The 12,405-nt window shown below is 38.8% G+C and overlaps 1 protein-coding gene across 1 annotated transcript; it reads right to left on the bottom strand.

Annotated features, from left to right (window-relative positions):
* Positions 1 to 9,044: 9,044 nt before the first annotated feature.
* LOC128126859 (uncharacterized) lies at positions 9,045 to 9,576 on the bottom strand. The gene is made up of 2 exons (XM_052765004.1): positions 9,516 to 9,576; positions 9,045 to 9,409 (listed from the first exon to the last, which is right to left on the bottom strand). The coding sequence occupies exons 1-2, from the start codon at positions 9,574 to 9,576 to the stop codon at positions 9,045 to 9,047; spliced, it is 426 nt and encodes a 141-aa protein (XP_052620964.1).
* Positions 9,577 to 12,405: the final 2,829 nt, after the last annotated feature.

Here is a 12,405-nt window from a genome sequence, read left to right as displayed (position 1 = left end):
AGATCGCAGATCTATTTTAGAGAAATAGCTTACTCCTTGAAGTTGGTCGAATAGATCATCGATTCGCGAGAGTGGGTAGCGATTTTTGACGGTGAGCTTAATTAGTTCTCTGTAATCAATGCACATCCTAAAAGATCCGTCCTTCTGTTGGATTAATGTCTAAGTCCATAACTATATTTGGTAAGACTTGACCCGACCCGGCATGGTCCATTTGGGTTGCATACCATCATGCACTTGAATGAGAGAAATAAGACACTTATGGTTATTAATATATTATAAGTTCTAGTATATTAATAATAAGAATAATAAGATTATTTAATTAGTATTGATCAAGAATTAATCTAGGATTAATTAAGTGATCAAAAGAAGACTAATTAAATATATGGGTTGATTGTGTAAATCATCCATACTTGTATAGTGGGCTAATGCTCCATGGATAATCAAGTTGGGCTAAAACCCATAGGATGGTCCATGGATGCTCCATGGTGTATTTGTACCCATGGATCCAAGGAAATGGAAAGCCATGACAATTAAGAGTTTACCCTAATTGTGTAACTATATAAGCATCTTATTATTGAGGAAAAATCGGCCACTAGTGTGTGTGAAGAAAGGGCTAGCCGATTTTGGTGAGTGTAGAATTCTCTCAAGTCATTCTAAGTGTTTTGATGATTGTGATTCCATTTGAGGTGTCACACTTGGGGCACTAAGCACTCAAGCTTCATGAAGACTTTCTACATCAAGAGGTATGTATTCTATCTTGTTACATTCATTGTTTTGTATGCTAGATTAGGATAATACCTTGGAAGTTCTTATTTGCATGTATAATAGAGAAAACATAGATCCAAGGTATTTAGGGTTGCATGTACACTTAGGAGTGTTAGAATGCTCAAAACCCAACAGTGGTATCAGAGCCACGGGTTGTTTTCTGTTATATTGATGCAAATATTTTATTTTCAAAGTTGAAAAAAAAGGAAAAAAAAACATGAAGTTTGTCAAATTTTAAAATAATTACTTGTTCTTGTGAAAAACTAATTATTTGTAAAATTTGAATAATTTGCTTTATGAGTTGAATTAGGTCAAATTTAATAAAAGATAAAATAATATGATTATTTTATTAGTTTTAAAAGTTTGATCTAAAAAGTTTTATTTTTTTTGAAACCTCCATAAGTTATGGATTTGAAAAGGTTTTAAAAAAAAATTGATTCAAAGTTTTTTTGGAGTTACAAAATTTGGTGTTAATGTTTTAAAGGATTACATAACTTAAGAATAAGTTATGGATCACCAAAAGTTTTTTGTGTTATCTTGTTTTATGAGTGAATTTAGATTAATGATGAAAATTATGTGATAGTTGGTTTTAATCCAAATTAATCTAAGAATTGATTCTAAAATGTGTTTTTGTAACTTGTCCTCAAGTTATATGAAAAGTCACATTTAAGAATCATAAAACTCATAAAAATTGGCAAAGGTTACAAAATGAAGAGTCTAGTTCTAATTAAATGGTTTTATGACTCCATAACTTGTCCTCAAGTTATGGAGGACCAAGAGTCTCTTCATTTAATAAAATAAAATAAAATAAAAAAAGGTGTAACCTTAATTAATTCCATAAGTTATAAAATAAAGAAAAGTTAATTCTTTTATTAGTTTAAAGTCTTCCATAACTTGTCCTCAAGTTATGGAACTTGAAGAGTTTTTGGATTAAAACTACTTTAAACACATAAGTTATGGAATTAATTAGTTTTGAATAGTTTCAAAACTTGCCCTCAAGTTTTGGAATTTGTAAAGTTTTCTCTAATGAATACTTTAATTCCAAGTTAGCCCTTAGAATTTTAAAAGTTAAAATTCAACCCTTATACTTTATAATATTATAAGTTAATAATATATATATGTATAAGAGTAAAGTCAGTCTTACCGCTAGTACGCCTCATTCACGAAGCCGGTCTATAAGGTGGGTATAAGGTTGTTGCCTATAAAATGGCAACTTAATGGGTGTCCACTCTCACCCACCGCTTGCTTGACTGGTGGAGGGTCGTTAGCCGAACGGGTTTGATAGGACTTGAATTCTCCCTTCATTAAAAGTATTAATGAAAAATACTAAGTAACTAAACTCTTAATAATACCCAATCTTAGTTACTTAGGAAAAATGTGAATAAGGTGCTAATCCATGAAATTACACTTTACACTTTGTCTAAGTCGTTAGTGGAGCGTGTGTGGTTAACCGGCACACTAACTTGGACTTAACAAGGTAGGTAAAGGGTGACTTAATATTTATCATAGTATCGATGGAGCGTGTGTGGTTAACCGACACATCGATTGAGGGGTAATTTATTAAGGGTACCAAGTGATTTGCATGGTTACTTCACACCTTGTTTTGTGATCCTCGGCATCCCAGTCACAAAACCTGAAGGGCACACTCGAGATTGAAACATGCCTTTGAAAAGTTCAATGAATCTCAAAGATCTAGGAGTTTCAAAACCAATTAAAACCTAATTATACATTTCGTTTATCTTGGTGGAAATTGGTGAATCGTCATTCACCTACCTTCAAATATTCTATAGCTTGGATTACGGCATACCTCTTCTAAGTTATAAAATAGTTTGTTGGGTTCTAGCCTTAATATTTCATATTGGGTGTTATATTAAGGACTTTAAATCAACTATCTTGAATATCTCCCAAAAGATGTCTGGTTTAGACACCTATGATCTTCCCAAATCTCTTGAAACAAGGTTTCCTAATGAAGATGATGTCCCATGGATATCATACTTCTTTCTCCTCCTCCAATTATTCTCCCTAACCCACAAGTTCTTGAAAAGTTTAAGGTCACTCAAGCCCTATTGGCAAGGCAAGGTCTAGGTGTGATCACATCTTGGAGATGTAGTCACATATTGACAAGTCGGGAGAGTTGGGTGTCAAAGTCTTGAGAAAGTTGGTGGTTCAATCACTTTCTAAGTCACATAGTGAGTTCCTTTGGGACACCTATGAAACAGACTATGACAAGACCCTTAATGATCTTATCTATTTGCTAAGATCAACTTCCTAAAACTTTATGGACATTGACAATGATGACATTGGATATCCAGTAAAGCATTCTCTTCCCAATGGAAAGGGATCGGCTATAGTCAACTCGGTTGACCAAATGGTAAAGAGAAAAGCTAAGTCTGTGATAGTCCTGTGTACCATTATCAAAGGGTCCATATGTTTGTATTGCCAAAGAAAGGGCATTGGTTGCGAAGCTGCCAAATTTACCTAAGGATGTTAAAGTCAATAAGTTTGACTCTACTTCAGGTAAAATCCACTATCTAACTCTGTTAAGTTTCTATTCTGAGATTCTTGATACATGATGTGACCGGGTCGCATGGTGATGGTTTAAGAATCAAAGGAAAGTGAAGAAACTTAAAGGAAGAATATGCTGAATCTGATCGCATAGATGGATTTCTATCGCATAGTTTGAAAAATCGGATTCTTGAGCTACTTCTTAGGAGTTGTGAGATATTGCTTAGGAATAGATAACAGCAAGTTTTCATATGGATTGTAAGGATAGTTTTTCCGCAAAGTTTTAAAATAAAAGGAAATTTTTGATTTTATTTATTTTAAAATATCCTTACAATGGCATCTGTGGAAATTTTTGTTGCTTATAAGATTTCATTAGTAGCAAGAGTGGAAGTATGAAATTGATTCTTTCATTTGTGGTAATGTCTAAATTTACCAAATAAGGAAAGATTCTCATCACCCAAGTTTCAATTGGACCGGAACTTGGAATCATGCAAGTTGTATAGCATGATGAATGAGAACTTTCAAGTTTTGGAAAATTAAGACTAATTACTTGTTCACATGGATGTGTGAGTCAAGTAAAGGACTTAGGGATCGAGTACACATTCTTGTGCACTGATTAAGTCCACCACTAAAGATCGATAAGAAGAATCAAATAAGGCAGAAGGATAAAAGTTTCTCAAATCTGAAAAGATGGGAGAGTACTTTAGTATCAGTTTTGTGATCATCTTAATGATTAAGAAACCATATCAAAATTAGTTCTCTAAGGAAATCTTAGTGCATTCTTATGACTAAGAAGAGGAACTTGAATTGTTGAAATGGTTAAATCAAGAAGATGAGTCATACTTCGTTCCAATACAAGTCTTAGAGTCATACTCCAAGATTGTCATTTGAGTGACATGTCTTAAAGAAGGTTTAAAACACTTGTCAAATGTAAGAGTAAAAGTTTTCTACTCTTGTACATTTGAAATTGGTAAGTTGTGATGTTTTGGATAAAACAAAGACCAACTTAGGCCAATTGGGTAAAGTGTTTTTCTTGATTAGAATCCGCACTATCTCTTGGATGTTTGACAAGGGAGTCTTATATGTTAAGAGGACAGTGGGAGTCTTAAAGGTCTTGAAAGTCTCAAGAAATAATCAAGAATAAAACCTCAAGTTCTTCACTAGCACACGACTTGAGGTTTATAACCTATCGTGTTGACATATCTGTGCCCATTCCAGTTAAAGTTGGATTTGCATATGAGTTCTTAGAGTTCTCAGTTTGTTGCATAACAACTTGGAAGCAATGGCAGGCCCTTGAGCTGCCAGGTGGCAAGAAGTTAAGATTGAGTTCAATCCATATGGTTTTGGATTTGTCATTATCTTTGTCTTGTGATTATGGTTTGACAAATTCATATGGGTAGGAACTCATACACCATATAAATCTAAGTGTCATAAGGTTTCTCTCCGATTCATGAAAATGATGGTGAGGAAACGCTTTCACTAAGTAGATTTTACGAAGATATCAATTGTGTTATTTGCATTTTCAAAAGTCGTTAGTGGAGCGCGTGTGGTTAACCGGCACACTAACATGGACTTGTGAGAAATGGCAAATGCCTAAGCAATTGAGACCATGATTACGGTATCCCTTTTCATGGTTCTTGAAATTGCTTAGACACACAGGTGAGCTATCTACGGAAAGGGTGTATGAATCTAAATTTCAGACTGTCTAGCTGATTTCTGAGTACATGTTAAAGCTAGTGGGAGCATAAGTGTTATGCTAATAATCATCATGTTAGTGGGAGCATGATAATTATGATAAGTATTGCAAGTTAGCAATGTTAATTATAGAAAACAAAAGTTTCAATTGGGAAAAAGTTGTTTTGCTATAATTAAGGGAGAGGAAATTATGCTTCATCTCAAATCTATAAGCTTAGATCGTGAGGTTTTAATCATTTAGTCAAGGATATATATGAATTTCATGTTGGAATGGCTCAACATAAGGAAATTTTGTATATGGGTCCATTATTTGCGTTCTAAAATTCGATTATGATTACGGCATCCCTTTTCATAATCTGAATTATGAGAACTTGGCAAATTGAAATGGAAATATTATAGCAAAAGACTGGTTTAGTCTTTATGTAAGACATCATGAATCGTGTCCCATATGCTTCGGATATAGGATCGATTACATGTGCTATATTCATCCGTTCTAAAATTTTCCAAATGCCTGGGGCATTAAGAAGGGAAAAGGTTTAGAACTGGATATGACTAAAAGGATTAAACAATTATCGAGGACAATCTAAGGTTTACCAAAGATTGGTTGCTCAAGGACAATTGGAAGTATAGTGATAATTCTGGAAGGACCATATTGACGGTGAGCTTAATTAGTTCTCTGTAATCAATGCACATCCTAAAAGATCCGTCCTTCTGTTGGATTAATGTCTAAGTCCATAACTATATTTGGTAAGACTTGACCCGACCCGGCATGGTCCATTTGGGTTGCATACCATCATGCACTTGAATGAGAGAAATAAGACACTTATGGTTATTAATATATTATAAGTTCTAGTATATTAATAATAAGAATAATAAGATTATTTAATTAGTATTGATCAAGAATTAATCTAGGATTAATTAAGTGATCAAAAGAAGACTAATTAAATATATGGGTTGATTGTGTAAATCATCCATACTTGTATAGTGGGCTAATGCTCCATGGATAATCAAGTTGGGCTAAAACCCATAGGATGGTCCATGGATGCTCCATGGTGTATTTGTACCCATGGATCCAAGGAAATGGAAAGCCATGACAATTAAGAGTTTACCCTAATTGTGTAACTATATAAGCATCTTATTATTGAGGAAAAATCGGCCACTAGTGTGTGTGAAGAAAGGGCTAGCCGATTTTGGTGAGTGTAGAATTCTCTCAAGTCATTCTAAGTGTTTTGATGATTGTGATTCCATTTGAGGTGTCACACTTGGGGCACTAAGCACTCAAGCTTCATGAAGACTTTCTACATCAAGAGGTATGTATTCTATCTTGTTACATTCATTGTTTTGTATGCTAGATTAGGATAATACCTTGGAAGTTCTTATTTGCATGTATAATAGAGAAAACATAGATCCAAGGTATTTAGGGTTGCATGTACACTTAGGAGTGTTAGAATGCTCAAAACCCAACACCTTCTTCTTGACAAAGAGAACTAGAGCTCCCCATGGTGAGAAACTGGGTCGGATGAATCCTTTATCCAAAAGCTCGCTGAGTTGACTGGAAAATTCTTGCATCTCCGTGGGAGCCAATCTGTAGGGCGATTTGGCGATGGGAGTAGCTCCTGGCACAAGGTCAATTCGAAACTCGACTTGACTTTCTGGAGGTATCCCTGGAAGATCATCAGGGAAGACATCTGGGAACTCACAAGACACAGGGATGTTTCGAATATTGATCTCTTCTTTGGACTTATCTACTATATGAGCCAGGAACGTCAGGTCCTTCTTTCGCAGGTACTTATGTGCCTTAATGCACGAGATAAGATGAAGGTTCGTGCTGGGTTTGTCTCCGTAAATAACTAGGATTTCATGATTTGGGAGATGAAGGCGAACGACCTTCTCGTGACACATAATTTCAGCATGGTGGGGGCTTAACCAATCCATACCAATAATCACATCAAAACTCCTAATGGAGACAGGCATTAAGTTTATTTGAAAGACGTGATGATTTAAGGTCAGGGTACATCCGATGTAGATTTCCCCAGTGGATTATGTCTTCCCATTAGTCATTTCTACCGTGAAGGTTACATTAAGCTTTTGGGGTTGTTGTTTTAACAAGTGTTTGAATTTATTACTCACGAAACATCGTTATGCCCCGGTATCAAATAGGATGCATGCATAAGTGTGGTTTAGGAGAAACGTACCAGTAACAACAGCGGGATCCTGAACCGCTTCTCCCTATCGTATAGCTAGCACCCTTCCTGCTCCTCCGTTCCCAGGGTTGTTGGTGTTGGGGCAGTTTCAACAGATATGCCCATTCTTTCCACATCCATAGCAGGTGGGGCTTGATCCTGTGTTATTGTCGTTATTGATGGTGGTGTTGTTGTTGTTACGGTTGTTGTTGTTGTTGTTTCCGTATGGTTGGTTCTGGGGAGGATAGGTCCTGCAATACCTTGTCGTGTGACCCTTCCGATTACAATTAGTGCATTGCATTTCCTTGCATTCGCCATTATGATGGTAATTGCACTTGTTGCATTTTGGAAGATTCCCATAATACTGCTTGGGAGTGCTTGGATTAGCTGAGGCTGGAGCATGTGGTGTGAAGGGTACTTGGGTGGTTGCAGCGTTGATTGTCATTATTTGTTGCTTCTTTGTCGACTCCAAGCCTTGTCGCCCTTTTCTCTTGTTGTTCTTTCCTTTCTTGTTTTCATTCTCATTCTTGCCTTCAATTTCCGCTGGCTTCTCGCCCTTTTTGTTGTTGTGGTCGTACAGTTTCTTGGCCAATCTCTTGGCACTATCGAAGGTTTCAGGTTTTGCAGCGATTACATTTCCTTGAATTGGGGAGGTCAATACCCAAATGAATCGTTCGATTTTCTTCCCTTCAGACGTAATCATACCAGGGCACAGTAATGAGAGATCGCTAAACCTTGATATGTATGCATCTATATCAGAGTTTCGGACGGTGAGATCCCACAGCTCTTGCTTCATTTTCTGAATCTCGCCTCGAGGGAAGTACTCAGCCATCAGCATTTCTTTCAGCTCCATCCATGGCATAGCGTTGGCTACAGGGAGAGTCATGGCCTCTATATGTCCATTCCACTAGGTAAGAGCCTGGTCGACGAACGTGCACGCGGCAAACTTCATTTTCACCTCCTCGGGGCATTCACATATTTTGAACACCGATTCCACCTTCTCAATCCATCTTTCAGGGTTATCACTCCACCCGTGTCATTAAAGATCTGCGGCTTGGCATTGGTGAAATCTTTGTAGGAGCATGTTTTGGTAGGTCCTTGATTGATCCCGTTGTTCGAACTTCCAGCCCCTTGTCCGTTGACTCCTCCATTGTTCCCTTGGTAAATTTGTGCCATTGTTGCGGTGACCACAGTAGATACAGTCGCTTGGAATGCAGCTGAGTCGACTTCGGGTGGGGTTGGCCCAAGGTTACCACGAGTTGGTCGTTGAGGCATCTTTCTGTCATGGAACGGAAAGATGTTGAGTGTTTGTGGTTTTTGTGAGATTGTGGTCCTATAAACTAGGTGTGTGGCACAAACTTAAGTAATTTCACAAATTAGCATACAATCATGGATATATAACACATAGCAGATTACAACATCACAGTAGAACACATAAAATTTTCCATTAATATTATCCGCACTTTGATACATGAAAACTTCGCTCGAAAGAGCATACATAAGTGGTGTAAGTTTGGCAGCATAACGGCTCTATGAGTAGTGTAATCACTTAAACATAGAGTCGGTGGTACATAGCATAGATCCTAGTAACATAATATTAAAGACGGATACGACTAGTCCTAGTCATGGTGGGATGCGCCAAGGGGTGGTGTTGAGGAAGTGGACGCTCCCTGAAGACGAGCCACCTGTCGTTCTGCATCTCGGAATCAAGCCTCCCATCTCGCCTGCCTCATGTGGAACTCTCGGATAACCTCTCTGGTTTCTTGCTCTGCACGCTCGACCCTAGTTCACATCTGGTGCATCTGATCGGCGGTGCTCTGAGCTAGGTCGTCAGTGTTCCGCAATCGTCTCACCATAACCTGGAGTGTGCGATCAGCCGGTCCTCCTTCCCTCAAGTCATAGAACTCGCGTGACATACCGAACGGGGTCGCTGTCCCTGCTATCTGCTCCACCTCCAAAGGTCGATACCCCAGGGGGTGTAGGACCAGTGGGGCCCACCCGATAAGTGGGCACCCTAACCGGATAAGGTGGGTTGATGACTTCGGACTCTACGTTTGAATCACCGTATTCATCTTCGCTGGGTTCCTCCTCAAGACCTCCTTCGGCTTCCTCTTCTTCCTGGTCTACCACTGGCTCGGCAGGTCCGCCTTCGGCTTCCGCCACAGGTTCCCCTTCGGATTCCTCCTCGGGTTCCTCTTCAGACTCCTCCTCGGGGTCCTCTTCAGGTTCCTTTTCGGATTCTTCCAACCATCCGTATTCCCCTGATTAGGGAAATAAGGATCTCCGAGGTGATGAAAACCAGCCATGCTGTTTGCGAGGGTGTATAAACATGCTAGTATTATTCCTAAGACGTTTTAATTATCGTACAGATTGAGTTGATGTTCTCTTTTTGGTGATAAAGGGGTATGTTTTTAGGTTTCCCTACCATCGTGATTTCCTCGGGACATGTGATAGTTGTACCTCGGAGGAAATGTAGTTGATTAGGCTACATCCACTCCTTGATACAACTATGAACAGTCCTATAAAAACGTGAATTTCAAAATAATTTTTCGCAAAATATAAAAACATTTTTCATTTAATTTTCATAAAACATCAAGTTTAAATCTCCAATTCACATCATACAAAATCCCAAGATCACATATAAAAATCCCATGCGTGTGTACAGATCAAGCCGACGCCTTCCCACGGTCATCACTAGTACCTGAAACAAACAACACTGACACTGTAAGCACAAAGCTTAGTGAGTTCCCCAAAATACCACATATAACACATATTAGCCACTCGAGGCTATAACTCTGTGGGTTCGTGCACCCAAACTCTGTGAACCCTCAGGTTCTAACTCTGGGAACCTTCCGGTTCCAACTCTATAAGCATGCACAGCATAAATCACATAGACATCATGTAGTACAACACATAGCATACACATACTCTGTCACATAACTCTGATTACCTACTCAAGGTAAAGTATAGTGAGAAGACTCACCTCGTATATCTCGATAACTCGCGAATCCTAGAAATCACTTGTGCTCGATCCTCCGAGCTATAATCCTCCTATAACATCATATATCTCTAATTAACACTTTTACCACTAAGGTTGACTACCCCTATCAAGTCAACACTGGTCAACTCTGGTCAACGGTCAACGGTCAACTTTGACCGGACTCGGCGAGTGCACTATAGCAACTCGGCGAGTCTAAACGTTTTCACCAACTCTCTAGGATTCTCTTTTGACACGTCGAGTACTCCCCTGACTCGACGAGTTCCACCTGGCATGAATCGCGGGGCCACCATGACTCAACTCGCCGAGTCTCAAGAACAACTCGGCGAGTTCCAGCTTGACTCAGTCCATCTGTCAACCCTCTCTAACTCTCCCTGATTCACTGAGTCAACCCATAACTCGACAGGACCACTCGCTGAGTGGTTAAGGACAATCTTCATGCTACTTGCCGAGTCTGTTCTTCAGACTCGGCGAGTCCATGCCATGCATCAACTCAAACTAGCTTCTGAGGTCAGATCCGCTCCATCCACACATAGATCTGGCCCTCCTAAGCGCATTCATCACGTAAAGTTCATGGCTTGGTTACCATGCAACACCTACAAGGCTCTTTTTGGAGAAATGACCTCTAAGATGGCAACCCTAGTCTCCAACCCAAAAGGAAGGACATAAAGCATGACATTAGGGACTCTCTGGACCTACTAAGGTCCAGATCTAAGCACCATATCCTCATGGGACCTCTCATACTTCAAATACAAAGCAAATAAGGCATGAAGAAACCCTAGATTTGACCATATCAACAAAAATACGGAAATAAGCTATGAATGATACCTCAAGAAGCCTCCTCTGATGAAATGAAAGTAGATCCAAGCTCCCCAAATCTTCTAGCTTGACTTTCCTCTTCCTTTCTTGCAAATACACACAAATTTGGTGAACAATGGCCTCTTATCTCACTCACAAGAACCCTCAGCTGCTTTGGTGCTCTCAAGATCAAGGTAGCCGCAATGAAGGGCCATAAGGTCCTTTAAATAGGGCTTAGGACCGGGAAATTAGGGTTTCATTAAACAGCGAGGACTCGCCGAGTCCAGGCGCGAACCCGCGTCCTGAACTGCGATCCTACTCGGCGAGTTTGAGCTCCAACTCGCCGAGTCCCCTCACAAAACTCCAAAAATATAAGCATAAAAGATACCTGGAAATCCGGGCTGTTACAAGTCCCGGCTTAACCGAGATGCTAGCATTATCTTGTTTGGTTTGGTATTATGTTCTGTTTCCTAATTCACACAAGCAAAGATGATTTATCGTTGTGTTTTATTTTTTTTGTTCAGAGTTGTGTTAGTCCCTCTTTGGTTTATAGTTGCATATCAATGTGTGGTTAGATATGCTAGTTCACTATAAACAGAGCTCTGATACCATCCTATCACACCCCCGAACCAGACGGTGGACACGTCCGAGGGCTCGCGTGACTTTAATTGAATATCATCACAATGAATATACATGAATCATAACATATACGTCACCATGTATCAATACATTACAACTGATATTGTTTACATCCAGTACACTCTTTTCAAATATTACACATTCATAACACAAATTGTTTCAGAGTTTTCAAAAAAACATTCTAACGTACTTGGTATTACCCTTCCGCTTATCTGTTACCTGAGAATACAAGTTATTTTGGAAAAACGTCAACATATGAAATGTTGGTGAGTTCATAAGCAAAGTTGTGAATAAAATGATTTGTATAGTTTGTAAAACCCAGAAAATCCGATATTTTCTGAAAAGACATTAGTTTATCAAAGTGTGAAGATCCATAAGTTGATGCATGAATGATTTCAAAACATATATGTAAAAAGAGTGTTTTGTATTGTAGTTATAGAATTTCCAAACGAATAGTATTGATTTTCCTCGGAAAACCCGATGTTTTCCGATGTCGAAAGATATACGTGATTACAAATGTTGTACCGTCACATCGAATGAATATTGATTTCACCACCTTGATTATTGTTGAATAACGTCCTAATTCCGTCTACTTTGATTACTCGTAAGCCTTAGCGAACGAAGAGAAGAGGAGCACTATGTCCTGCTACTATCGTAAGTACCTTAGGCTGTCGGGGATGCGAAAGACACGATGCTCCAACTCGCATTTGATTACTTTGACCTTACTAGCAATACTAATGGGGCCCTAGGGCCCAATAGCACATAAAAGCTATTGAAAGTCCTTTTATATGGAATTGGGTCATAGGAGGCCCAGTAACATAT

The sequence above is a fragment of the Lactuca sativa genome, chromosome 6, assembly GCF_002870075.4.
Source record: "Lactuca sativa cultivar Salinas chromosome 6, Lsat_Salinas_v11, whole genome shotgun sequence".
In the NCBI taxonomy this organism is placed as follows: domain Eukaryota; kingdom Viridiplantae; phylum Streptophyta; class Magnoliopsida; order Asterales; family Asteraceae; genus Lactuca; species Lactuca sativa.
The sequence above is the reverse complement of the archived record's forward strand: the minus strand, read 5'-3'. Positions and strand labels throughout refer to the sequence as shown.